The 27077-nt window shown below is 39.7% G+C and overlaps 2 protein-coding genes across 7 annotated transcripts in view; both read left to right on the top strand.

Moving 5' to 3' along the window:
• Positions 1-5043, top strand: part of bicd1a (bicaudal D homolog 1a) — a 31080-nt gene extending 26037 nt beyond the window's left edge. The window contains exons 9-10 of one of the 3 annotated variants that reach the window (XM_026311514.1): positions 1437-1512; positions 2909-5043. In XM_026311514.1, the coding sequence (XP_026167299.1) occupies positions 1437-1484 (48 nt within the window). In that variant the 3' untranslated portion in view covers positions 1485-1512; positions 2909-5043. Of the gene's footprint in view, positions 1-1426; positions 1513-2908 lie in introns of all 3 variants that reach the window. The other 2 variants (XM_026311516.1, XM_026311515.1) reach the window with 2 other exon arrangements.
• Positions 5044-6678: 1635 nt separating this feature from the next.
• fgd4a (FYVE, RhoGEF and PH domain containing 4a) overlaps positions 6679-27077 on the top strand; it is a 51091-nt gene continuing 30692 nt past the window's right edge. Inside the window, exons 1-3 of one of the 4 annotated variants that reach the window (XM_026310846.1) lie at positions 11681-11703; positions 11808-11869; positions 12013-12102. In XM_026310846.1, the coding sequence (XP_026166631.1) occupies positions 11696-11703; positions 11808-11869; positions 12013-12102 (160 nt within the window). In that variant the 5' untranslated portion in view covers positions 11681-11695. Of the gene's footprint in view, positions 6923-11680; positions 11711-11807; positions 11870-12012; positions 12103-27077 lie in introns of those variants that run through there. The other 3 variants (XM_026310848.1, XM_026310850.1, XM_026310847.1) reach the window with 3 other exon arrangements.

The following is a 27077-nucleotide window of genomic DNA, read 5'->3' as shown; positions in this document are numbered from 1 at the left end:
GATTCATCATTATCTGTGCTGTAGTCTACACTGTGTACACAGATCCTAGAAGCCTCAAGATTAGGTGTGATACGGACAGGAGGAAAGACTGGTTTCACATGGTTATGGATTGAACATGTAGCAACAAGAAGGTGGCTCTAACAGCCTGATCCATCTTCAAAACTGCAAGTAGAAGTTTCTTATGAACTCCCTTATAAACTTGATATCGGGCATTTTCCCAGCATCCAAATACCTTAATGTGTTACATCCTACATCGATCTCAGTACTGGAAACTGTGGAAAAGTGAAATCCAAACAAAAACTACATACCATTGAGTCTAGTTATTATGTGTACAGGATAGTTCATACAGGTGATTGTTACATGTCTTATAAGGTCACACCTAAGGTTCTGTCAAAAAGCAGAATTTGAGAGGATTGAAGTGTTAGAGTGAAAGCGTTGCTTAGAGTGGGAATGGAAACCAGTCAGACCTCCTCTCTGTGCCTCAGCCTCCTCTTTGATTGTTCCTGTTTACTTTTGTTCTTACTTTGCATTGAATTTCAAGAGCAAAGAGAGATAACAAAGTCTATCTAATTCACATGCAGATCATCAGATCTGACAATACTCTCTTGTAGTAATGCCAGTTCTGACCAGCAGATGGCAGTGGCTGATCGCTTTTTGCATTTTCTTTCCTGTCAAATGCTGTTTGACCTCTCTTTCTGCATTATCCTACCTCAGGTAATCATACATGTCAGTAATACAGGGTACAGCCAGGTAAAATATTAAAACAGCAGCTGACAAGCTGGACTGGGCTTATTATATCAAGTGTTGCAGAGGTGAACAGGATTGGATTGTTCACCATTAGTCCCACTGTCGGTGTTTCTGTGTTTGGTGCTGTACAAATCAATACAGTATTTGATTTGTAAGTACGTGTGTGTATGTGTGTTTGTGTGTGTACATGTGTCAATATATCTGTCTCTTAGGGTGCTTTGTGTTCTACCGCCCCAATGCCTACTGTATAGCTGTGCAGAGACTGGTCCTGTCAGTGTGGTCAGGTTATCAGTAACATGCAAACATATTATTGACATGCAATAGAATCAGTCAGTAAGGTTATAGTTAGCCCTAAGTATTTTCTTCTGCTTCTTCTGCTCTTTTTCTCATGTTGCTGTTCTTGTTCTCTCTTCTCTCAGACAGCTGAGACAGTTGTTCTGTTCCAAAAGAGGACAAATCACATTTCCTATCCAAGAAAATTACAAGTATGAGGACATAGTGATAATCATAGGCATTATTGAAATATAATGAGGATCAAAGGGCTGCTACATTATGAAAAACAACCAGTAGTCACTCTCTGTCTCTGACAAGGCCTTCCCCTGTCTTGTCTCCCCTGTTTTCTCTTTCCTATTGTGTAACCCTGAGTGTCATCACTCTGTATATCTGTCTAATTTATCAGTTTCTTGTAGATTGTCAGCAGCCTGCTGCCTCACTATCGTCACTCTCCCCACAACTAAGGCGAGGGAGAGCCTCCCTAGCCCGCAGGTAACAACCTGTACAACCTGGTAGTAGTAGTATCGCCAGCATCTATCTATCTATCTATCTATCTATCTATCTATCTATCTATCTATCTATCTATCTATCTATCAATCTATCAATCTATCAATCTATCTATCTATCTATCTATCTATCTATCTATCTGTAATGTTGCAACCTGGCTATTTTAATGTATATACAGTATAGAGTTTTTCACATCTTTTTATAGTACCACACCTCCATAAGATAAACAATCCTGCATGCTCTTAGTTTTCACACTTTAGTTATGAACAGGTTATGGCTGAAATCCTATTACATCAATAATAAACGCTTCTCTCTTGGTAAGGGAGTGTTTTTCACATTGCATGTACAGTTTTGCATGGCAGTACAGAGTATATATTTAATATCAACCATAGTTTTATATTTGCAATTCAAAATCATCAAAAAAGTAAACATTTTGTGCCAACGTTCAAGGTTAATTTTTTTATGTATGATTAATAACCAATGGAAACAAGTGGAAGCATAAGAAGGGAAATGTTGCATAAAGCAATGTCAGGTAGCCAGCAACTGTAATTAGTAATTACCATTAGCTATACCTGTGTTTTCATGATGTCCACTGTGACGCCCATTAGCTTAAAAACTCCACTGAGTCAGATAGGGCTAGGAAACTAATGTTTGACCTTACCAACAGACTTGGTAACAAGTTGTGCATCTTTATTTTTCTCATTAGTTGGAATTAAACTGTGGAACTAGGGAGATGGTGACAGATTTGAGTCAATTTTGGTTGAAGTATGGTGCTGGTTGATTTTTCTTTCTAGCCCTGTCTTGTTCTGTCGATGTTCTTACAAAATACTTTGTCTCTGGGCTGGCTTTGAGGATTAGTTTGAATTTTGGGGGGAAATATGCTCATAAGCTTGCTTGTCAACAGTGAGATGAGAAGCCTGAAACCCTCTGCCCAGCAACCAATATCTGTTTTGTCTAATTCACATAAAAAACAAGTGTAAAACAACAAGTTGTTGGCCAGGTGTGGTAGCCTCCTGGACTGTCCATTAGCTCCGGCTGATTTTTCTCAGCTTCAGTGAAGCAGATTAGCAGTTTCCCCATTTCTCTAGTTTTAAGTTAAACTAACTGGCTGCTGGTGGCATCGTATTTAGTATACATATATGAGCAGTATCAACCTTCTCATCTACCTGTTACCGAAAAAAAAAAAAAAATCAAATAATTTTTTCCCAAAACTGGCAGTACAACCTTTCTTTTAGCAAACTACACACAGTCTTTTTGCCTTTGCCACATGTTGCATTTTGCTCTTTTTCCAACAACTGTTGTTCTTCTTCCATATCCCTTAAACTACTCGTCTTTTCACTTAATCTTGTTTATTCTTTTCTCCTATGTCTCATTCTTACAGTCCTAAATTTGCGGCAGACCTCAACGAACACCACGCAGCCCTGTCCAGCAGCAGTAGCCTTCTCTACCCCTGCGACCCACGTAACTGCCTGGCCCAGCAACCCCACCTACCCGACACCTAACCTTGTCGCTCCAGCTCAGGCCCTGGCCTCGGTGTGGTAAGAGTCAACCAGAGTTAGAAACACTCTGCAGGGGAGGGTGTTCCATCACTTCATCTCCCCCCAGCCTAGCAGTTCAATCAGGTGCTTACTGGACTCTGTCACCCACCTCCCCCACCACCCAAGGGCTACAGTGCCTGGCCCCAGCAGGCTTCCAAGTTACCTGGGTCGCAGACAAAGAGCAAGACGTTCTCATTGACATCCTGTCCTGTAAAGAACAGGACTAAGGAGTGAGAAATCCTGGGAATCTCTTCCCTTATTCCTACTAGTATTTATTTATGATTTACTGATTATTTATTTGCATATTGATTTATGACAATTTTCTGGGATATTTATTACTTGAATGTTTTTTCTGTGTTTGTTGGTTCAAGATGGAAATCAAGTCATGTTTTGCTAAATGTGTGTTGAAGGCTTCAGTGATCACATAAGACTTACCACAGTCAGTACTGTATACAGCCAATTTGCTGTTTCCAACAAAGGAATACCAATGCAACTACAATTAGGACTTCCTCTTTACCAAAGTTACTTGGCTAGTAAACAGATTGAAAGCATTTGTAACCTTACTGCATTTAAAACATTACTGTTTTCCAGTATAATAATCAACAAATATACACATTATGTCATTTTACATAGGGGTGTGAAAGTGGATTGGCCTGAACATTGCAAACAGGCTAATGAAGGTAAAGACAAAAAAATAACAGTTTCTTGTGGTGGTGATGGGTGGATTCCAACTACCTTTGTAAAGTCAGTAATCTTTCATAACATACTTGTGTTTTTATGCAAACTTATTTTGAAAGTCATACATAAAGAAAGAAAGATTTTATTCATTTTTTCTTTTTTTATTTATTTTCTACAACAGATTGGTGGTGTGGTTATACCTGCTACATAGCTCAGGTCTCTACATAGACAGTGATAGATGAAAGGATGAGTGTTGAAGATCAAGACCAGAGATGCTGATCTATTTTGTTGTTGTTGTTGTTGAGGATTGTTTTGTTTTGTTGTGTTTTTGGCCATTTGAGTTGCACAGGATTAGGTGAGCATAGACTGAACTAATCTCCTTCTTTTTAACATTAGTGAAGAACAGAGGATTCCCCAAAGGTGAGCCCCTTCTTGAGTTACCATCAGTGTTGTGTTTTCACTGTAATGTATTCTCTGTCCTTTCTTTCAGCATTTTCACTATACTGGTCACCAACTCATAAAACTATTATTGTCATCCTTAGTTGCCCATACCACAACAATGACAGAAATTCTTATAGTAGTATTCTCATCTACCCAAGTGTCATCATAACACTTCCCTGTTTAGCAGCCTTCACATCCACACAGTATTCTGTACTGTCGAAGCACAATTATGCACTACGCATTATAGCAATACAGTAACACTGGCCATAAAATGATATGGATAAGATTTACTTTGTCTTCCAACTATTTTTGTCACCATGAACTAACCAGCAGAGTGACAGGAAAGATAAGACTGCAAGAGTGTCCTCCCTCAACTTTCTTTTTAAAAAAATGGGGACAAGGGTACAGCTCTACTGTCAGTTTCTTTAAACAGTGTTTCTTTTTTCAATTACAGTTTTGATCACATCGGGGTGGGGCTAAGTCTGACTGAAATCGATGTAATGTCTGCTAATTATGTGACATTTATTTCATAATTTGAAGTTCCTTCTATCGTTTCACCGTCACTCTGTCTTTTATGTTGAGATTTTTCTTACTGCACTGAATACATACTTTTGCCACATGGATATGAAATGGATAAATTCAAACTACATAGTGTTTTAATGACAGATGAAAGAATTTCCTTTACAACTGCAGAGAATCAGTGGACTCTGTTCTCTGTGCGTTCATATGTTGGATTTACCTTTAACATTGTTACTTTTGCAGGTACAGAGTGAAAATGTTTGTGGTCCAAAGGTACTGTAGCTTCTGAACCCAAGCAGGCTCATTGGTGAGCTAATTCTCTTAGTTTGTTTGCACAATATAGCAGTGGATGGAGAGAGGCTTATCCAATTCAATGAAAAAACTCAGTAGTTTAAAAAGAGTCACTGTATGATGTATGATGTTTTACAGTTTCTCCTCCATTTAAAAGTGTTTAAACAGTTTCACAAGTAAATAAAAGACATGTCCTTGGATTTGTATGTGGCTTTGTATTTGTGTTTGTTTCTGTTTTTTTATTTTAAAGAACTTGATAGATTCAGCTGTACAATACTCACTCTCTACTTTTTGCCACCACTATAGTACCAAACAACGGTATAGTTGTATTCTGTGCACCTTGTGTAAATACATTATTGTTACGATAAAACCCTTGATGAATGGAGCTTGTATCTAGTGAGATAAGGATGCACTTCAGCCCCATCTAATAAATAGATTGAATGCACAGCCATACACAAATATATTTCTAGTGGTATAAATATATATATCACAGGTTTTTCATAATTATGATGTATGTTGATGTTTTACCATTATAACCCTCTCAAAACTATGTCTTGCATTATAATTTTCTCTAATGACAGTGATCATTTTGTTAACATAGAGGCTAATATGTGCTAATATTTTTTTCTTAATGTCACTTAATTGAGAGTTTCTGGTTCTACAAAGCACTTAAGCTATTAAGCAATAAAAAGCAATTTTCAAATGATAGCATGAGTAGCCTAACGTAGCCTCCACCTACAATTTTGTAGTATAATTATGATTTGCTATCTCACAGATCTATTACATTTAAGACTTTTAATTGTTTAATGTGTCTAAGATTATTTACTCATCTAAATTGTATGTTGCACTTGCATATTTTTATTTTACGCCACTTTATACATCTGCTCCACTACATTTGAGAGAGAAATGCTGACTTTGGTGTGACTTATTGCTTCAATTCATTCTTTTATTTGCACAAAGAAACACATAAAACCAAGAAAATAAAACAGAACAAATATGACAGGAGAGGTCAAGAAGCCACTCTCTTATACAGTTGACACATTCTCAATAAATATTTAAAACATGATAAAAGATACAAAATACAAAAAAAAAAAAAGGAAAAAAGATCCTTAATCACACTTGCTATAAAGAAGTGACAAAAGAAAAAGAAAAAAGATTCCTGAGTTAGATTTTTTTTTAATATATTATTTTTATTTTGTGACGATAATGAACTACTACCATAATATCTGAGAGAAAGGGAAGATGAAATATCAGAATATGAACCTCGGAATTAGATTGAATTCAAAAAGATGACTAAAAGAAAGTGAAAGAGTGCATGGCATGACCATATACTTGTATTTAAACAAATACATCTGAAAAATATTTTATACTGAAAGAATTACAAATCCTTTCGGGGGAACAGAGAGATTAGAGAGGTACGGAATGACTTATTAACAAAAGTACGAGACATGAGAGTTTTCTTTTTATGAGTCTGAAGGAGTCATATTTTTGTTTTCACGTGTATGTGTGTGTGTAAGGTAACCTACATTGTGTGGAGGTCTGCACTCCCAGTACGCATTAAAACAGAGAAGGGCGGGGCTTAGAAGCACCAAAATCAAGGTGACACTGGGATTAGTGGATGAAGTCGGCCCGACCGTCATTTCTGCACAAGTTATTACCACAAAGGAACTTTACCGGTTTGATTGTATTTTTTGCTCCGGCTGTTGCTTCAGATTTCTTACAGTCGCGCAGGGCCCGCGGACGCACCGCTGGACGCGGTCTTGAGTTCACTGCAGTGAAGCGACGCTTCTTAAACCTTTCATATTGAGGTTCACTTAAGTTATCTGTCTCAATGCTGGAGCGCCCAGGATCTCATAAAAGAATGGACGGCTTTAGCAGAGTCGCCTTTCGCAAGAAAGACAGAAGTCTGGAAACTGCAGAAGAAGCAGGTGAGTTTTTAAGGAACGTGATTTAAATACATTTTATCAGGACTAAGTTTCTCACTTGTTAAATATTGCAGAATTTACAGCATGGAAATCTTCATGGAAACGTAGTTGTGCGCTCTCAGGGAGAGACCTGTTGTAGAGTAGAATTTGAAGACTAATTACAGTGTAAAGGCGTTACCAGGCCTCATAGTGACTCAGTGTTATGATTTACTATCTGACTTGTGTCTTGTGCCAGCATATGTCTTTGACAGTCTGGTTAGGAAAGCATGGAATGACCAGACATGTAACACACCTACATGATCACCGTTGTTCACTGCTGACTTACTGGCTGCTCAGGGATTTTAACGGTTTTAAAGGCAAGTCTCTACTTGCTGCAGGACACATTTTTTTCATCCTGGAAAACACCACTCCATAGGTCAGGATGCTGTACTCAGGAATATGCAGACAACAGTTGCGTAACATTTTGTTTCACAGCTTCAGTTTTAAAATAGGATGAAAAACTCTGTTCTCGATGTTTTTAAGTGTGCAGATGGATCTTTGCAGAGCTGCTGTGTTTTCCATCAAACAAAGCTCCAAGTACATGTCAGCACACCTGCAGTGTGAACTGTCTGGGCATGAAGCACTAAGACAGGAGGCCTTGGCATGGCTTCATGTTATCTTGTAACTCTGCGGAGTGCCTGTGCAAACATGCAGCTGAGAATTACTAAACGCTGCTTACAGTTGTACGTGAACTTTATTCAGACTGTTAAAATCAGTCAAGGTGGGTTCATCTGATAAGGTTTGTCAGCTCCAGCCACACAGGTATGCAGGTTATAAGCTGTGAGTCATAAAGTGAGGGGAACGTTAGAATACCCCAGTATTGCTGCATCTGTTGGTGACTCACTCTGTCTTAGCAATATTGGAGTTAAATTCATGTAGCTGGATCTATCACCTGCCACTTGTACTGCACGGCCCGTCGTGTTGTTTCTGTAAAGTAAAATTAACTTTCACATGAATCGTGATTTAGAAAGTGAAAGCACCCAACAAAGCAAATAAGCAGAACGTGATTTCCCCATTTAGTCGTTTCTTTCATTTGTTCAATATTGTTTTAACAATGTAGCGTTTTTAAAGTGCGGATCCTGCATTTCTTGGACCACAGAAACGGTCTGAATGTCTGTAGGGAAGCAGTACTACACTTTTAATGAGCTATTATGCTCTGTCACTTTGACTTATGCCAGTGGAGTGGTCCAATCTTGGCTTTTGTGCCATTCTTAATCCATTAGTTTATGCTGAAGAAGATGCTTCATTGTGCTTAGGAAGGTCAGTAAGTCTGTTGCACAGTGGGTTACCTTTAAATGTAAACTGCAGTAGATTGTTATGCTGTCAGCTCTTGAGTTGGGTTGTGCAAATATGCAATACAAATATCAACACTGTTCTTTGGTCAGGGGCAAAAGAAAGTGACAATGTAGGATCACAATAAATTTGTATGTTTGTTGTGATGTGTGTTTTATAGTGTGCTATACTATATGTGGTTGATTGAACTATGTTTGGTGTTCCTGGATGTGTAAATATTATGTGGCTTCAGGCAACACTTTAAACTCTGAAGAAATGTGCATTAGGCTAAGGTTTGAATGAAGTTGCATACCATTGATATGCTCCTGTAGTCTGCAAGGCACCTTCTATTGTTCTTGGCTGAGTTAATGTAAGTCTTGCACAGCAGAGCTCACTCTCCTAAAGTTTGAGGGTGTCATCTAAAGTCTATCCTGATGGCATTATACTCTCTTTGGACGCCAGGTTGTTTCTGTGACTGCCCCATGTGTGTTGTCATGTTTACAGTAAACAGAAACAATTTGCTTAGATTGCAGTGTCACTGCTTCATAAACATCCACACCCCAGTGCCCAAGTGTGTATGTTATTGTAACTCACACGTAAAATTAAATTTATTTAGGGTTTGAAGTCCAGATAGTTTGGGGGCATGTCAGTCTGTGTTGGTGTGAGGACAGCTGTATCAATGTACAACAGAGCAGCTGTTTGTTCTCTGCTCAGTTAGAAGCAGTGGGACTGTATGAATCAGAAGCTGTGTTGCCTGCGAGCCAACTGTTGCTGGTATTGTTTTGCTGCACTAATACCCATTCAGCCTGAACTGAGCCCTCTCACTGTCCTGTGCTGGCTTTAACTCACTTCAGGCCATAGTGGTTTAGTTATGCAGCTCAGTTCATGAAGGCTTAAAGACGAATACTTTTTGTGTGCCGTGCACTGCTGTACCACATTATAAACACAGTATAAACTATCCATAAATCACAGCTTCTGGTACAGGGTGGAGTTGTTTCATGTGTGATGGGTATTTGGATTCTAGGTCAGTGTGAAAGGATTTCCTTTTCCTCAGAGTTCCAGTATTGTGAATAATCCACAAACTGAAGTGTCCTCTCAGAATAAAAATGTGAATCTGAAGATATTCTCAACCCAGGAGCCTATACACTTAAGTCAATAGATCATGTGTTCAGAAATGTAGCTCTCACTGCTATCTTATTTTAATTTCTGTGGTTTTATTATGATGGGAAATCAGCCAGTGATGCCGAATCTAATCAATATTTTTAACAATGGCAAACTTTGTAATATGAAGTTTTGGATTCTCTCTTGCTAATAAACCACATTGTCAGCTAAGATTTATAGATTTACAGAAAAATAATAGCAGTTTGACCTATGATTCTCCAGTTACAAATGTTTTGGGTTTTCTTGGGCCTGTTTTGCTAGTAAAAGAACAAAAATGGTAACAAAAATTTAGGGACAAAAATGGTGAGACAAAGACAGAAAATGCCAAAAAGAGATGATTTCAAAGACATTACATTACATTAATTAGATTCTCATTTAAATTACAATTAGATTTTAAATTCAGTATTGGATTAGTTATATAATTTTATTCAGATTTACACTGTGCCTGTGTGATTACATTTCTTCATAATTTTTTTTCCTGACACTTTCTTTGTCCTTTGAGCAGTGATCCAGACATGAGACCTGTATGTTTCAAGTGACACTCTGTGTATTGACTAAAACTTCATCATTTGACATTTATGACTTACAAGCTAGTGTATTTTGCATAGTTGTCAAAAGGGTCAGCTTTGGTGCAATTGCTGAATGCATACCATTTGTGACAGTGGTTTATTTGCAAATTGTCCAATTCTCGAAGTATTTTTTTATGGTCGTGTGCACAAAACTAAAGGTAGTAAAAAGGAACACCTCACCTGAGAAGATATTGATTTTTGTTAATGCATAACATCATATTACGTTAAAAGAATGAAGGATTACTTCATTTCCTTATTTAAATCACTATGTTTTCCTGAATTAACACTGTGTCTGATAAAGATGTGTCAGTGGGGACTTGTCTGTGATTGTTCATGGATGTGTGGATGAGCTTTTTGGTTTTTATTTGGTTTGCGTTTTTATTTTTTTGCTGTAACCCCTGAATTACCCTGGCAGAGGACCAATAAAGTGTCCTCTGATTTAATCACTTCTGATGTGGGCTGAGCTTAGCAGGAAATAGTGTGTTTTGTCTAATTTTGTGTAATTTCGGTGTAATCATCCTCAGGAATTCCATACATGCTTGCACGAGCACCAGAATTTAGATTCAGGTTTGAAGTTTGCAAATGTGCCAGTAGGTGGAGGTAACTCCTCAGAAATGTTTTACCCACCAACCAGCAGATGGCCCTTCATGCTCAGTATGTAATGAGGGCACACACAGAGTTGTGTACTCCTTTGCAACAAAGCAGCCATCCATTTACACTCTATCCTGGCATGATACCATGCAGTTGCTCCCAAATTAATTTGGAAAAGAATCATCATGCTTATCTCTCTGATTGTCTATATAACATCAAGTGTTCCTTCCATTTAACAGCATATTATTAGACCTTTCTCTCTTTGTATATTTACTTAGATTCACTAAGATAGGATGATTTAAAATACTCAAACCAATATCAGTCTAAATCTGGATACACACGTGGGGGACCACAGATATAAGGACAGTCACAACTGATTTATAACTATAAACACACACACAAAGACACTGATCCTCTGATTCTGGGAAGATAGGGACATTTCTCACAGCCTGCAGGAAAAAGGTGGAAGAACTAACAATTTCTTATAGATTTTGTGTTGTTTGACGCTTCATCTGTATTGGCAACCATGTTTTTGTGTGTAATCCTGTCATTTAGCTTTCGAGACTAGATTGTTCTCTCGTAGGATCTTTGATTTACTCTAACTCTGTAAACCTTATCAGCTGGGTTTGTGGCCAAACATTGTCAGTCTGAATCCCAGTATAACAAGTCAGTCGGAGCCTAAATATCTGCCGTATTCAGCCAGGATACAGTGTTTTTTTTTCCATGCACCAGCCAGGGTTTCCTGGTTGTTGTATGTGTCGTTTCCCCCTCCTGACTGGCATTGTTAGCTTGTGATGTTCTTCACAGAGAGCTACTGTAGTCTCTATCACCTTATGAGCTCAGTCTGAGCTCAGATAGGGAGAAATAAGAATTGTCACACCGGCCTGCTCGACAGTGAGGGCCCAAGGGATGAAGTAACTTCGCAGAGAGGAAGATGTGGTGTAACTATATAAACCAACCTTTTTTTTCTCACGTGAAAATGTGGACATCCAGGCTGCAAAACAACAGAAAGATGTGAAGGTTTCTTTTTCTTCAGTGCTGTTTTTCTACGCTTGAGCGGTATAGCACAGCGCAGTGTGCCATCAGAGGGGCTTCTCTACTGCTTTGTTTACTGGAGCTGGAGGAAGGAAGGAGAGAAAGTTCTATGCAGAGGTGTATTGTAAGACACTGTTTAAGTTTTCTTAACTGCATTTTTTTTCATAGACGTAATTTTCTCTATAATCTATTTTTAATACGGTCATCAACCTTGGACACAGCATGGACTGCCTGGACACTGGTTATGAGGTTATGAGGTCCGGTCTGAGACGTGTTTCCTCGGGTAGGTGATCCTTACAGTCTGGACAACACAGTGAGGATGAACATTGTCATTAGTTGAATATACAGTATAAATATATATATTTATATGTTAGGAGGAGATCTTGGGTTGGTATTTCCCTTTTTTTCCCTTTTTCAAAATTAAAGACACTGGACTAATGATGAAACGACGGCGCAAGTACTGGTTTTGGAGCCGGAAAGGTAAAAGTGCAAAGATGTGTCTGCTCTGCTGTTATGGTAAGATTTGAAGACTCCGTATTTAGCTTCATATTTAGCCTCACACTGAAAAATCAAGGATGTGTTGATGTTTAATAAGGAAAAGTATCGTTAATGTTAGTGTGTTTTTTCTTTCTGCTCTACCTTTAACAAATATCAGCTGTGACTCATCTCTACCATGACTTGTATCATCTTTGCTGTTCTGTTAGCCTTGTTTGACTGGCATTTAGATAATCTCTGTTTTCCACCAGAAAGTAGGATCCATTTTCTAATGCTATCACCTGGCTGCTGTCCCACATAGACCACTTATTTTCCACTCTGTTGTTGTTTTGGTATCCCCCCTGGCCGTGTGGTTTGCGGAAGTGCTACAGATGCACAACACAAGCACAAATTATTTTAAGAGTTTTTATTTTTAATAGTTTTTAGGTAGGTTTACTTCTTCATTTGTTAAATGTGAATTATTTGACATACACAGTGAACATGCAGTGAGTGTGTTGCTTCACTAAGCCGCAGCATCGGTCTCTGAGAGTGTACCAGCTTGCTGCTGTGGAGCAATAGTGCAGTGTGTGAGCAAGAATTTAAATCCACCATGCTGGAAAAAAAGACAGTTTTGTTCTCAGAGGCCTGGGAACTGGTCCCCCCTCTTAAGATCCTCTTCCAGCCACTCTGGGCTTTTGGCAACGTCCCTGATGGCCCATTACCCAACTGCGCTTATGTTATGTGTGTTTATATTCACAGTAGCAGGGCAACTAAAGTGTGTGTGTGTATATATATGCGATTTTCGAAATTAGAATTCCTCAACTGTGCACCACTGCTAGGCTGGAGTGTATTGTTGGTGAGCAGGGTTGAGTCAACCTTATTTAATAGTGTAGCAGAGGAAACAGTGTGAAGCATTCAGCTTTCATTCACAGTGGCAGGAAGGAAAAGGCTGGGAACACCAGCAGGCCCAGATCCTTTCAGCATGCTCATTGTTTTAGCATGGGAGAGGGTATCTCGGGCAGTAATAACACAACTTGTCATCAACAGTGTGTTTTGCACTTTTATGTTTGGATTAAATCTGTTTATACTGGAATCTTCAACAGATGGTCTAGAAAGTTTGCGAGTAGTAGTAATAACGATATTGACAAAAGGATAGCATATTTAAGCTGATTGATAATGATTCAATATTAGCTATTGCAGAAAACCTCATAGGGATATGTCAGCTGATCAGTTACAAGAAATGGCAGTAGAGAAATGGGAAATATTTTAATGAGGTAGTGTTGACACACTAGCAGGTTGTCTAGCAGGTTCTTTTTTTCATTATAAAATGTCCTGCTCAGCACTTACTTTGGTCTGAGTAGCTTGAGAAAAATATTTTTTTACATTATCAGCTGATATATTATTATTTCAAATCATTGTGTAATTGGTATTGTTACCACCACATTATTTTTCCATCCCTCCATCCATCCATCCATTTTCTAGACCCCCTTAGTCCTAACCAGGGTCACAGGGATCTGCTGGAGCCTATCCCAGCTCTCTTTGGGTGAAAGGCAGTGGTCCATCCTGGACAGGTCACCAGTCCATCACAGGGCCACATAGAGACAAACAACCTCACACACTCACACTCACTCCTATGGGCAATTTAGAGTCACCAATCAACCTGACATACATGTTTTTGGACTGTGGGAGGAAACCAGAGTACCTGGAGAAAATCCACACAAGCACAGGGAGAACATGCAAACTCCACACAGAAAGGCTGGGTTGTGAACCCAGGACCTTCTTGCTGTGAGGCAACAGTGCTAATCACTCATCCACCATGCTGCCCACATTGTTTTTCCAATACCTAAAAAATTTTGTGCCTTTATACAATACCTAATCAATATAATTATGTTTGATCATCATTATATTGATTGACTGCTGTACTACTGACTGCAATACGTTCACTGTTGGTGTTAGTCTCTATATGGGATTTGTCCTCATATGTGGTTTCCCACATTTTTCAAAATCATCTAGTGTGTAGCCAGACTTAGACTGATATTAGTTTGAGTATTTTAAATGATCATGTGTGAATCAAAATAAATATACAGCGAAAAGCATAATAATCTGCTGTTAAATGGAAGAAACACTTGCTGTTATATATACATCAGAGAGATAAGCATGATGATTCTTATCCAACTTTAAGACAAGGAAAAGGAAGAATCATAAAGAACTGATGAAGGTCCGTAACAGATGTAATGTGATAGTGGTGGTCTCTGGGCTTTAGCTGCATGTTTTTCCACTGGAGGCCAAGTGTTCACGGCTGCCCAGCAGTGATGAGAGTGAAGGATGTGAATGAAGCATAATGACTAACAGCTAAGAAATGAAAGCATCCTGCAGCCACTACATGATTACAGTGAATGACATTGTAGGTCAGATTTGATTATTATTATTATTCAATAGTATTATCCTTAGATGATACCTGAACTATAAATCTGCTAGTGACTACAACATTTTGCTGGTAGCTACAGTAGATAATGTCAGATGTCTCTGTCTGTGCAGCTGCCTGCCTGTTGCAGTGTAGCCCAGAAAAACGCCTTTGTCCACTCTGTTATGTCTGTCACTTTTTCATGTAAAACCCCTACATTTTGATCCATGATATGGCATTTTGAAAATACTAATAATTGGTTGTGGATTTTCAGGGTCCCTACGGGACAAATTAAGTATTTATATAACCACTAGGCCAACATTTATCGAGTGCATTAATGCTTCTAACCAGATGCTCTTCATTTCTCCTTTAGCTCCACTCTCAGGACATGCTGTTTTTTGTTATTTTTAGATTGTACACACATTTGTTCTGGCCACTATTTTTGTATTATGCACTGTACACTGTAGCCTTTGGAGGGTTGACTGTTATTAGCGTGGTTGCCTTCCTTATGTCTGCATTACTGGAATACCTGAACACCTGAGTCTGGAGGCAAACTAGATAATCCAGTAGCCAGGTGACGCGATGAAAATGATATGCTAAATTTAGTATTGTTATTTGTTTAAAGTTGTCTGAAGTGTGTATACTTAGTGAGGTTGTCTTCCACAGGAAGAAGGGATTTCTTTTTCTTTTTCCATAATCAGTTTTAGCCTCTCCCTTTGTCACTCTCTCTTTGTCTCTCACTCTTTGTCTCTCACTCTTTGTCTCTCTCTCTAACTCTCTCTGACTCTCTCTCTCTATTAATCAACATTCCTCACGGCATTCTTGAGTCATGACCTCATGCTCAGATTGTCACCTGTCAATGGCAGGAGATGTGTGTCCACACAGACAGATTACCTTGAGAAATTTACTTGTCAGAGAAATGCCCTGAGGAATATGGGTTATTTATATCTTCAACACAAGCAGGGAAAATTTCTCCAGTGTGTGCGCCAATACACATCCAAGTAAAGATTGACAGACTCTGTATGACATTGAGATGCTTCAGAGGCCAGCAGTGAGAAGACGTGTTTTCGCACTAGTACAGGGAAGCAAAGCAAGAAGTCATCACCAGTTTATTCATTTCCTTCCTGTCACCAATACATACACCGAAAGACGTTCTGCGTTCCTGATCCATTATGCGTTAAATTCTTATGAAGCATTTCTCTGGTTCTTCCTGACAAACAGGCCTCACAGATACTTTCATTCTGGATTGCACAGACACTGACGTCCCCATCTGTTCTATTGCTCTACCGTGTTTTTTCATTTTCATTTGATAATAATTTATTGGATCATCTCTCTGGGGCTGACGTTTTTTTTTTTATTCCGCTGTGTCCACCTGAGGGCTTGTGGTCAACAGTGTTGTCAGCTGGTCAAAGGCAACATTATTGCCACTGCCAGGCAACAACAGCCAATCACAGCTTTGTGCTTTAGGCCAATATTGAACTCTAGGACTTGTCATAGTGGGAAAAGCATGGGTGTACCTAATAACATTAATGATGGCTTTTTTCTGCCCGAGTGTTATAGTAATTCATGACCTTGTGACAGTGACAGTTGAGCCAGCACAAATCCAGGACTTTGAAAATGAAGCAGCTCATTTATTTTTACTATTGTGCTTGAGCATAAACATGTCAAAATGCCTTCTGCAGAAAATGCAGTTACAGACACTGAAGGGCTGAAATAACATTTTTAAAGGTCAATAATTGAACTTGAATTATTGAATCATTTGCCAATATCTTATCATTATAGAACCAATATCAGTAAAGGCCAAATATACCATTGATAGCTCAAGAACGTTGTTGCTATGGTTACCTGTATTCTATATGTCCTTTTATTCAGCATTAGCATTTTTTTAAATTTACTTGAGAATTCTTTTGTTAACCTTCACTCATGATGTGACATCACTTTGACATCCTGTTGAGCTTACAAAAAGGGCCTGTGGCCTCTCAGTTTATTATCTTTCCCTCAGAGCTAGGAGCTCTGAAACCCAGAGTTGAGTCTCTGAGCCTCTGATGCAGGCTACCGCAGGGGCAGCTGCTATGCCTGGGGCAGCTGACTCTCCAGCCTGCAGCAGAGCGCTACTGGGCACCTCTCAGAGGCTCTCTTGCAGGGTACAACAAGGACAGCTGCCTTGTTTCCTGCAGGTTCTGGGGTTCAGAGTTACCAGCTTCATGTGGGAGCAAACAACAAAACAAAAAAACAAATAATGTGTGTGGCCGCTGACCTCAGAACACCAGGTCAGTTGTCCTGGACCCTGTGTCAATGGAGGGTCCACAATGGCCCACTGACTTTTATAAAATCTGATGGAATAATTTGTGAAAAATACATATTTGTATTGTACATGTGACTTGCTGGTTCAGATGCTGTCTAACTTCCCAGACTTCCTATCACCAGTGAGAACAAAGCACCTGGCCAGTCTCGTCTGTAATGAGGCTGCCGTGTTGCAGTGTTGAATAATGAAAAAGGGAACATAGCCAACCCTGTTGGCCTGCCCATGATTTGTATAACCTGTACACAGTAGTAGTTTAAGCATAAAAAGTTGGGTACATACAGGACTTTCAAACAGCACTTACAGCACATGTCTTATTAAAGTAGTGCATGACTTGATTAACCTCACTTTTCTAAGACCAAGCAAAACAGTAGTTAAAACTTTCATCTTGCCATTTTCTGTTACATTTGTATGTACTGTGCACACATGCCCTCACACACGCACACACACACACACAGTGTCAGTGATGCACTCACAAACATGAAAATAATGAAGTACTTATCACTCTTTCTGATCCATTTCAGTGCTTATTGTTAATTCAGGGTGGATTATAGTGAGATTTACATTGTGTGTTTACTGTGAGGAAAGGTAGAAAGATAAATGGATAATGAAAGCATCCAATAACTTCTGAGCTTAAATAGCTTTCCAATACTCTCAGTAAACTAACTGATCAATATTGTGGCTAGATAAATACTTTTGTCTGGCTACAATATTATCCATCGTCCTGACCAGCTCTGTGCTGATTTTTCTGCCGGTTGTTAGGTCTTTATTTACAGCCACCCAGACAGGAGGGATGGCATGATGCTGCATGTGTGTCAGCCTGATTATAGGAACCACTCTTGTTTCTGTGATCTGAGCACAGATGTCACCCCATTGCTTGCCCTGCCCTCGTGACAGATGTACCCTGCTGCTATAGAAAAAATTGCTATTGCACCTTGTTTGTTGTTTCTTTGTAGCTTTTGTTCTTGAGTGTGTGTCTACAGACAATGCCCATCATTCATCATTGACCTTCATAATGTGTGCGGTGCATCGGTAGGAAGGGGGGGGGTGTAAAAAGAAGGGCCTCAAGTGCTGCGTCTGCGTGCCATTTTTGCAAGTGTGTGTGTGTGTGTGTGTGTGTGCTGGCCAACATGCATATCTGCTTGTCTTTTAAGTGATGTGGGCCTAATTAATGATATGTGTGTGTGTGTGTGTGTGTGTGTGTGTGTGTGTGTGTGTGTGTGTGTGTGTGTGTGTGTGTGTGTGTGTGTGTGTGTGTGTGTGTGTGTGTGTGTGTGTGCGTGGTAGACCAACGGTTTTATCTTTATAGAGATGTGGTGGGTAATGGCCTGGAGCCATGCTGCTCTTGTCTCCTCCCCTCTAGTCTCAGGCCAGAGAGAGAAGAAGGAGATGGATGGTGGAGAGAGGGATGGACTAGAGTCATAGACTGGTAGGTGGATGTGAGGGAAACACCAGCTGCAATGGCAAGGAGGTAGGAAAAAAGTGTGAGGCTGTGATGAGTAGGAGAAAGGTAGTGAGGCATAAAGAAGGATAGGACTGAAGAAAATAAACACGTAACATAAACATAACAACACAATAATGTGTTGTTACATGTCTGAAGGGGGATTATCAAAAGAGTCCAATTCACACTGTTCTTTGACACACTGACACATTATTACTGAAAAATCCCTGGTTTTGATAAATTTAGTATAGATAATGTTGACAAGCTCTGCAGGACAAAAAACATGTATCTATTAAATCTTTTATGTTTTCAAATTGTCCAATACAGAATTCTAAGCAATAAAGATGTATAGCTGACCCTTCAGTGACATCATTTTGAAGTATCAAGCTGATGGGGGGGGGGGGTCTCTGAGTCTCTGAGCCTCTGATGTAGGCTACCGCAGGGGCAGCTGCTATGCCTGGGGCAGCTGACTCTCCAGCCTGCAGCAGAGCGCTATTGGGCACCTCTCTTGCAGGGTACAACAAGGACAGCTGCCTTGTCTCCTGCAGGTTCTGGGCTTCAGAGTTACCAGCTTCATGTGGGAGCAAACAACAAAACAAAAAAACAAATATAGAAAGAGCAGGGTCACTCCCTTCCTGAAACAGTGGTTCCTTACAGTGTAGTGAGGGCCGCTGACCTCAGAACACCAGGTCAGTTGTCCTGGGCCCTGTGTCAATGGAGGGTCCAATGGAGGGTCCACAATGGACAATGGACACATTAAAGTTTATTTTTATCTTCCTTACTTACTTTTCCTTTTCAGAATGGTCAAGAACACTTTTACTTGCGATGTTGTTTGGAACAGTGTGATGTTTGTTATGACATCCACCCAAACCCTCCAAGCAGAATCGAACATATGCTAACACATTCACCATCATATCATCTTTTATTATTTATTATTATCACTAATTACAGCAACACTTTTACAAATGTGTTGTTAAAATGTTTACGCATGTATGTGTAATAGTCATCTGTGATGTTCTGTAATATTAAGAATATTAGGGGAAATGGTTGATGTAATTAAAAGGGAACCTGTGTAATGGTTAAACATACATTTATAGAGAGGGAATTAAATACAGTAAGTCATGAGTTCAGAGTTCACTGGACTGATTCACATTTAATGTTCTCCTGCTAGTTTGCCCAGGGGTGATCTAATTACCTATAAAAAAGGTATATTATCTATTAAAAAGGTATGATTTCCGATAATCAATGAGGACAAAATAAAAGGCTTACTTGGCTTTTTCCAGGTCAGTTCCACCCAAAATGTTTCTGATTCAACAATAAGATTTTGAGTATGTCAGCTCAGACATTCAGGTGAGTGCTAGCAAGTGACAGATTCTTTGTAAATGTTTAGGGACACCTACTGTAAATGTGCAAAGTAGAGTGTGATGCAGGCAAAAAACAAGCTTACATTACTCTTGAAATTTAAGCAGATACCAGCAGAGAGGCAGTTTGAAGTAGCAGTCTGTGCAAATACGTAGAGATGCAGAAATGATTCTTTAAGCAAATATTTATGTGGGACAGCAGGTTGGTTTGTGGTCATCATGCAGCAAGTAAGGGTTTATCTATCATGAAGCAATGCATGCATCAAATTTCAGATTCCATTTTTCTGAACCATAAACAACATGTATTCATGTTGGTGTTTCTATATTAACTTGCCTGGGTCTTCACGTGGTTGGATGGTGCCCAATGTAAATAACGTCCATAGACTTGTGGGCAGTCTTCAAGCGTGCGTACCTGCTTGATGGTGGTGTTTCTACTTGTATATATGCCTGTGCTTCATATTGCAAAATGCACATTGTATATTGGGAAACCTGGAGGTCCATTACTCATTGGCTATAAACTCAAGATACCTGACAAGGTTCTTGAAATAATGTTCTACTAAAAAAGTACTCAGCTCTTTACATCTATGCTAGATGTGATTCTTCAGTTGTTAGATCGATTATACTATTTCTGCTTATTGTTTTTAAGTATATTAATGTATATTTTCCTAAACAACCCAAATGAAGCTGAACATTGCTGAATGATGTGTTGCTACATTCACTCTCAGCTCCTATTGTGCAACAGCCTGACTGTAGGTTTTTAACTGAATTAGCACTGATTAGGCTGAGGGCTGACAGGAATAGTGCATTAGGATGAATGTAACACTGTCTTTGTTTAAGGATTTCTTTAAATATAATCAGTTGTCACTTTTGGTTATGATAGTGACTGAATCCAGCCTTAAACACAGTCAGTAGCACCTAATAGATTCATGGAATTGCTCCAGGTTTCATTTCAAGTTCAGATAGCCTTTTGACCCCTTTTTTTTCTACTAAAACCTGCCTTTCTGTGGCTATAGAGTTCCATGCAGGCATGTAAAGCCAGCATCTAGTCATCATAGTTAGCTCATTATTAAATCATTAAATTAAGTAACGTAAATTAAGCAAAGATATTTGCTTAGAATCAGTAGATGATCTTAGAGATAACAAAAGCAATATTATTGTTTTCACCTATATTAGTCAGCACTTAGATGCCTAATTGAACAGAAGTGCAGCATGCCATGTTTGTGTTGACCATGGAAATAAATCAATCACTTGACCTTATCTTTTAATACTGAATATTAATGCTGACTACATTCACATGGAGTCTGAATTTATTTGCTGTCCTGTTGCTTATTAGTGGCAGTTTATGACTGTTGCAGTTTTATGGGTCTTGACTAAAGAATGAAGAGCATCGCCTCTCTGCCTGTGTTCACATGGCTGCAGGGTATGAATGCTGGCCTGTTGGAGGTAATAGCCAAGGAGTTATAGGTCATTGTTTTGTAACCCCCTGATTTCCTACATGTGGTTTACACCCAGAAATTTGGTCAACAGTGACATGAATGAGGCACAGCACACATACTGCTGATGGTGAGTCCTGGATGTAGTTATTGCTGTCTTGGCCTTCAGGTTACTAATTACAGTGTTGTGCGATGATGCCTGCACAGACTCACAGATGCTATCAAGGTATCTGTAGCCTGTAGAGAGGTTACTTAATTAACCACTAAAAGGGCTTCATTGTAATTGGTGTCCCCATGCTGAATTTCCTGCTGTGGCAAAACATTTAGAAACTGCCAGTGGAGATAGAAAAGGACTGTACACATGACAAGGAAGAACTAGTCAATAAAGTAAAGAGTTTATTGAGTTTAGTTTTTCAAAAACCTTCTGTGCCACACTAACACTTACTGCTGCCTGTAGGTCAATTCTCCAGTCAGGTTTTACAAGTTGAGAAGAACAGAGCACTCTTTTCTCAACATGCCAACACTTTATCCATTCCAGCCAACCTACTATACTCAGCTGATGACCACTGTTCTAACAATGGAGGAAAAAGACACATGTAGGAACACATCTACTGCTTCTGTTTAGTGCACAGGGATTGTGTTGTTAATGTGAACAGACTGTCCTGCTGTCAGACAAATGTGTTTACATGAAATTTGGTTTTGGCATATTTTTATTTTTCACCTGAGCTAGAGGCTTAAGAACCTCTCTATAGGAGTACTTAGGTTTATGAAACCAGCTCAAAATCCCACATATGAAAAACATGCTTTGTCATCAAGCTAAAAAAAAGTGTTACTTCCTGACATTGAGACATATTAGAGGCTTTCACAAGATCTGTAAATTTCAAACTACAACTTGAGTCAGACTTGAGGCTTGAATTGGACTTGAAATAAACTTGAACTTGAGGAAAACTCAGGGGATCCCCAGAGTCTTTGGAAGGCGTCCTTTAGGGACAAATACTTCATAAAATCGATTCAAGAGTTTGAGTAATGCTGCCAACATGGGGAAACCCTATAGTCTGCAACACACAGCCTGAATACACTGGGGGAAAGAGTAAAACGTATTTACTATGATGAAGACATGCTTTATGGTGAAACATTAGCGCTTGCACCTTATTAAAAAGGTTTTACTATAACAGCACGCTTCAGATTTCAACATCCCAGGACATTTAGCTTTGTAACTGCATCTGATCTGGAACTTCCCAGTAGATTAGGCTCGATTGACTTGACTTGAATTTGCTTTTCTGAAATGACTTTCAAACGTGATATTTTTGGGTTTTTGTCTGTCTGTATGAAGAATATCCAGTTTGTGTGTGTGTTTTTTTTTTTTGTTGTTTTTTTTTTTTAAGTATTTATTCCTGTGCCTCCTCTTGGGAGTGTGTAGCCACTGGTTTAGTTGTCATGGGAAACGAGTGGGTGGCCTTTTTTCCAGTCTACAGTCTACATTGTGCTACTCAGTGTGAACCCTGGAAAAAGAGGGGAACATCGCACAAGCCACTGTGAGACACTGGAGATGACAAAGGGCAACTGAGATTTTATAAACCTCTACTCTCTAACAGACAGATCAATTCTTCATCATCTCCTTCCACCCCACCCACCTTTCCAATACCCAACCCCCCTCTGTCTCTCAGGCGGGGGTTATTTTGTGTCACACTCAGCACCTAGATCTGCTGTAGCCACCAGCAGCAGCAGCAGGGACAGCTGATGAGTGTGGCCATTGGCTTCTTCCTCTCTCACTGTCCCTCCCCTCAGCCTGCACAATGGGACTGATTGTCCATGCGACACACTCACTCACAGAGGGGGCTTTACTCTGGGGTCGCTCCCCCACCATATGCCCCGTCTCCGCTGGAATGTGATTATCTTCACTCGCTTGTAGAGAGGAAGACAGAGCAACGAGGAAGAAGGGGAGAAACAAGAGAGAAGGATCAGGATGGGAGGCTGAGCAAAAGGGCGAGTCAAATTGTCACTGACCGTCCTTGTGTGTATGTGCGTGTGAGAAAGACAGAGAGAGAGAGAGAGAGCGAGAAGGAAGGGAGGATGCAACCAATGCAGCGAGGCAGCAGTTTAACACAAGCCTCAAACTGCCAGAGCAAGCGACACAGAGCAGAGAGCGGAGCTTGAGGCTCTTTTTGCCTCAGCCTAGCAGTGTGTGTGTGTTTTTGTTTTTTTTTTGTTTTTTGTTTTGTTTTGTTTTTTTTTTGGTTTGTTTGTTTTTTTTATTTTTTCACTGGATTCCACCTTACTGCTCTCACTGGACACAACCTCCATTCAGGTTAGTGCTTCTCTCTCTTCAGATTGCTTTACCGGCACGCTTGTATCCACTGACTGCACAATGCAGCTGTGGGGCGTTGGGTTAACGGACTGAGAGACAAAATGTGGGTGGTTCATGACCACAGGGAGACTGAAACGCTGTTCGCTGTTCTTATCCATCACCTGCTGAGGGTAAAGTCTAACAAAGGGAGGAGCACACAGGACAAAAGACAAACCCTAGATCTTACCACAGGATGTTTTAGCGGGTTCTGTAGGTAAGTGTGGTGGTGTGGCAGTGGCAGTTGTGTGTGTGTGTGTGTGTGTGTGTGTGTGTGTGTGTGTGTGTGTGTGTGTGTGTGTGTGTGTGTGTGTGTGCGTGTGTCTGTGTGTGTCTGTGTGTGTGAATATGCTCTGTGGATACTCTAAGCAGTGGGAGCTGTGTTGGCTGGAGGGGACTATTAATTTCCTTAAAGGCATTGTGGACTGAGCATCTCAGCTACAGGCTGTGTCAAGATATGCACTACATATCTGCAGCTCACACACATACGTACACACACTTGCAAAAGCCATAGAGGCTACCACTGTTGATTACTGAAATCAACTGTTTTTGCAATGATTGATCTAATCGGCCTCAGCTGTTCACAGTGAACTGTGGGAAAATATGCAAGTCAATGTTTGTGTGTGTGTGTGTGTGTGTACATATTGTCTGCCATTGCAGAATCTTTTACAAACAAAACTATGACTAAGCCACCTTCCCATTACAGCAGTAATATGATCTCTTAATGTTAGACGTGATCTTAACTGCACATAGTGACTGCATGTCATACTAAATCCCAAAGTCAATAAAAAAGATGGCTTAGTAAATATTTTTAATAAAATGATGTACGTATGTTCTATGTGGTAATGACTTTTATTGTCAGACGTCTAAAGGAGGAACTATGCTTCATGCTTTTTTCCTCCTTACGCTTGAACTCAGCAAGTTTATCTCCCTGCTGTGTGCACTCACTGTAACTCATTTGGCTACACTATCTCTGCAGTTGAAACCATTAACTTAATCTGCAGCAATGTCTTTTCTGTAGTGATTCCTCCACTCTCTAAAGCCTGGCTCAGACCAGCAGTGACATGGCTGTTATCAGATGCTGTTTGTGCTGCAATGAAGGCCACCATTCAGCAGTCTTTAGACTAACAAGGATCCTCACTGGGTCTGTGTGTGATCCCACTCAGGGGGGATTCTCCAGGCTCCAGGCCAAGTCCCTGCAACAAATCCAAAAGCTCAGGTAGAAGCAATGGGAGGTTAGCTTCTTATTTACGAGTAGAGAGGGCTCTACACCTCAAATATAATAACATAATATATACATAATATAATCAACAGTTTTTTTGGGGTGGGGGGTTAACAGATTTGCAGTTGGCTTACAGTACAATACATGCTCTTTAGCACCTTTCTTTTCACTCATTTCTGTAGTCACAGTCCACCATATGCTATCTAATGAAGTGGAAATGTGATAAATAGCCTAGCTGACAAACAAATAGCCTGTCTTAGCTTGCAGTATTGCTGCCGAGGGGAAGGGGAAGAAGGCAGCCGTGGCCAGGTACGTGATTTGACCAAAAATAGGACAAAAAATGAGACATCATGTTGTTTCTAAAGTGAAACCAAAAAGAGGAAGGAGTGCTAAATGCTTTAATGAACACTAATATGCATACAAGGACAGACACTGTCACGTCTGCTTCTTAGGAGCCCAAGAAACCATCTTCTTGCTTATTTTAGCAGGTATCTGTATGTGTGTGTATGTGTTGTTTGTGTGTGTGTGTCTGTCTGTCTCTAACAGGGCCTACAGCAGCAGAAGGGGGCCTGAGCAACTAATCTGGGCCTTCTTTTCCAGTCATTGAAAATTATCAATATCTGGGTAATACCCAGTGTAGAAATTACCAACAGTATGCCTATTGAATCATAAAAAATTAATCACTGTGTAATATTGTTATAATATTCCTCATCATGTGTCCCTCTGGACAAGAACAAGCAGCACTTTTCTTAGGGACTTATGGACATATGTTGGATACTGCTGCTGTTGCATGTACTACATTGTACAGAGAGATGTTTCTACTCTTATCCTATCCTCATTGGTATAAATGGGCTCCAGTAGAGTAATATGCCTCAAATTAGGCTGTATTAGTATTAATTTATCATATCATATGATAATATATAGTGTTTTCTAGCTACTCACTATCCAGTTCAGTGTCCAGTCTCCCCAGGTAACAAACCTCCAGATAACCTTTCTGCAGGTCATATGTGATGCAGCAGCCAGAGCTGAACAAAGTATATTCATAGGTATATTCATAAAACATTTGCATCACAGTCATTGCACATAGACCAGCAATGTTGGGCTTCACTACTAGTTAAGCACCAAGATACAACTGGCCAAACAAGACAGAATTCACAATCAATCAAGCAATCTGCCAGAAAGCATCAACTTCTGCATCGCTTTAAGGATGTGCCGTCCTGTCTGCAATTTCAGTAAAGTATAAGTAACAACATCAGAGTTGCTGACTTATGCATTACACCAGCAGTTTGCAATCTGAAACTCTGTTTGATGCTGTCCTTACAAACACACAAAAAAAGTTCACACATTTTTTACTTAAATAGCTCTCTTTCTCAGTGTTTTAACTTTAAACAGAAATCTAAATAGAAATAAATGTTCAGTTTTAAATACCCATCCTTTTCTGTTAGAAGGAAACAGGCAAGATTTCTTTAAGAAAGCTTCTCTGCCTTAAGGTGTGTGTGCACCAGATTTTCATTTACTTTCCATGTTGCAGTAGTTTTGCAGACTGTAGCACATGGAGCCAAATATCCCTGGCATAAAAAAAAAAATCCACCGGTGTAACAATTTAACATCTATGCAATACCAGGTGTAATCTGCAACAGGCTGCATGACTAACTCGCTGATATGAAATGAATATTTGTTCATGCTGTGTTTTATTCTTTCTCTAAATGCTAAAGTTAAAGTGATGTGTCATCACCGGCTCGGTTTGTGGTAGTCAATCATCCGGTCATTTTGTCCACTCTGTGTACTGTTCGTCTTCCTTCTCAGCCTCCCAAGACACAGTGCAGAAATGCTGATACTGTTAGACACTTTATTCCTCTAGGACATGGATTATGTCTTGTGTTTATGTCAATGCAGGCGTACAGGACAGAAGACTTATGATGAAGAGTATATGCACTATGGGTTTAGATATGAAATCTGCAGATTTAGAGATATTAAAAAATATTTTTTAAACATCTAAATATGATGAAGAGGGGAAGGCATTTGAATTCAAGCATGACCAGTTAAAGAGGAAGTTCATGCCATGCTAAATGTTTGTCATTGCTCTCTCTCGGTCTCCTCCCTAATTTGTTCCCCAGCCTTGGCTCCAGGCTCGTCTGCAGGCTTGTTTTCAGGATTGCAGGGTGTTCTGTGCATTCCAGCTCTACGCTGAGAATATGGGCTCCAGTGCCTCAAGTCAGAAGGGCTCATTCATACTGAGCACAATGATCCTGTTTGAGACCCAGTCTTTAACTACGCTGTTTGATTGGCATTTATTCATCATCTGTTTACTTCATCCATAATGTGCAGAGTTAAATCTGTTTAGCATTAATGAATCTTTTCTTCCTCAGTCCACTGGGACCAGTAGGAGATAATGTTTTGAATTTATCTGACCATAAGTAAGGTCCCTCTTAGTGACTGTGGCTATGCTTGTTAGGCTTTCCCTTCTTGCATGGCGCATTTGTAATTTACAGTAATGACAATGTCCGATT

Source organism: Mastacembelus armatus, chromosome 6, assembly GCF_900324485.2.
Source record: "Mastacembelus armatus chromosome 6, fMasArm1.2, whole genome shotgun sequence".
In the NCBI taxonomy this organism is placed as follows: domain Eukaryota; kingdom Metazoa; phylum Chordata; class Actinopteri; order Synbranchiformes; family Mastacembelidae; genus Mastacembelus; species Mastacembelus armatus.
Note: the sequence above shows the minus strand (reverse complement) of the source record. Positions and strands in the feature narration are given on the sequence as shown.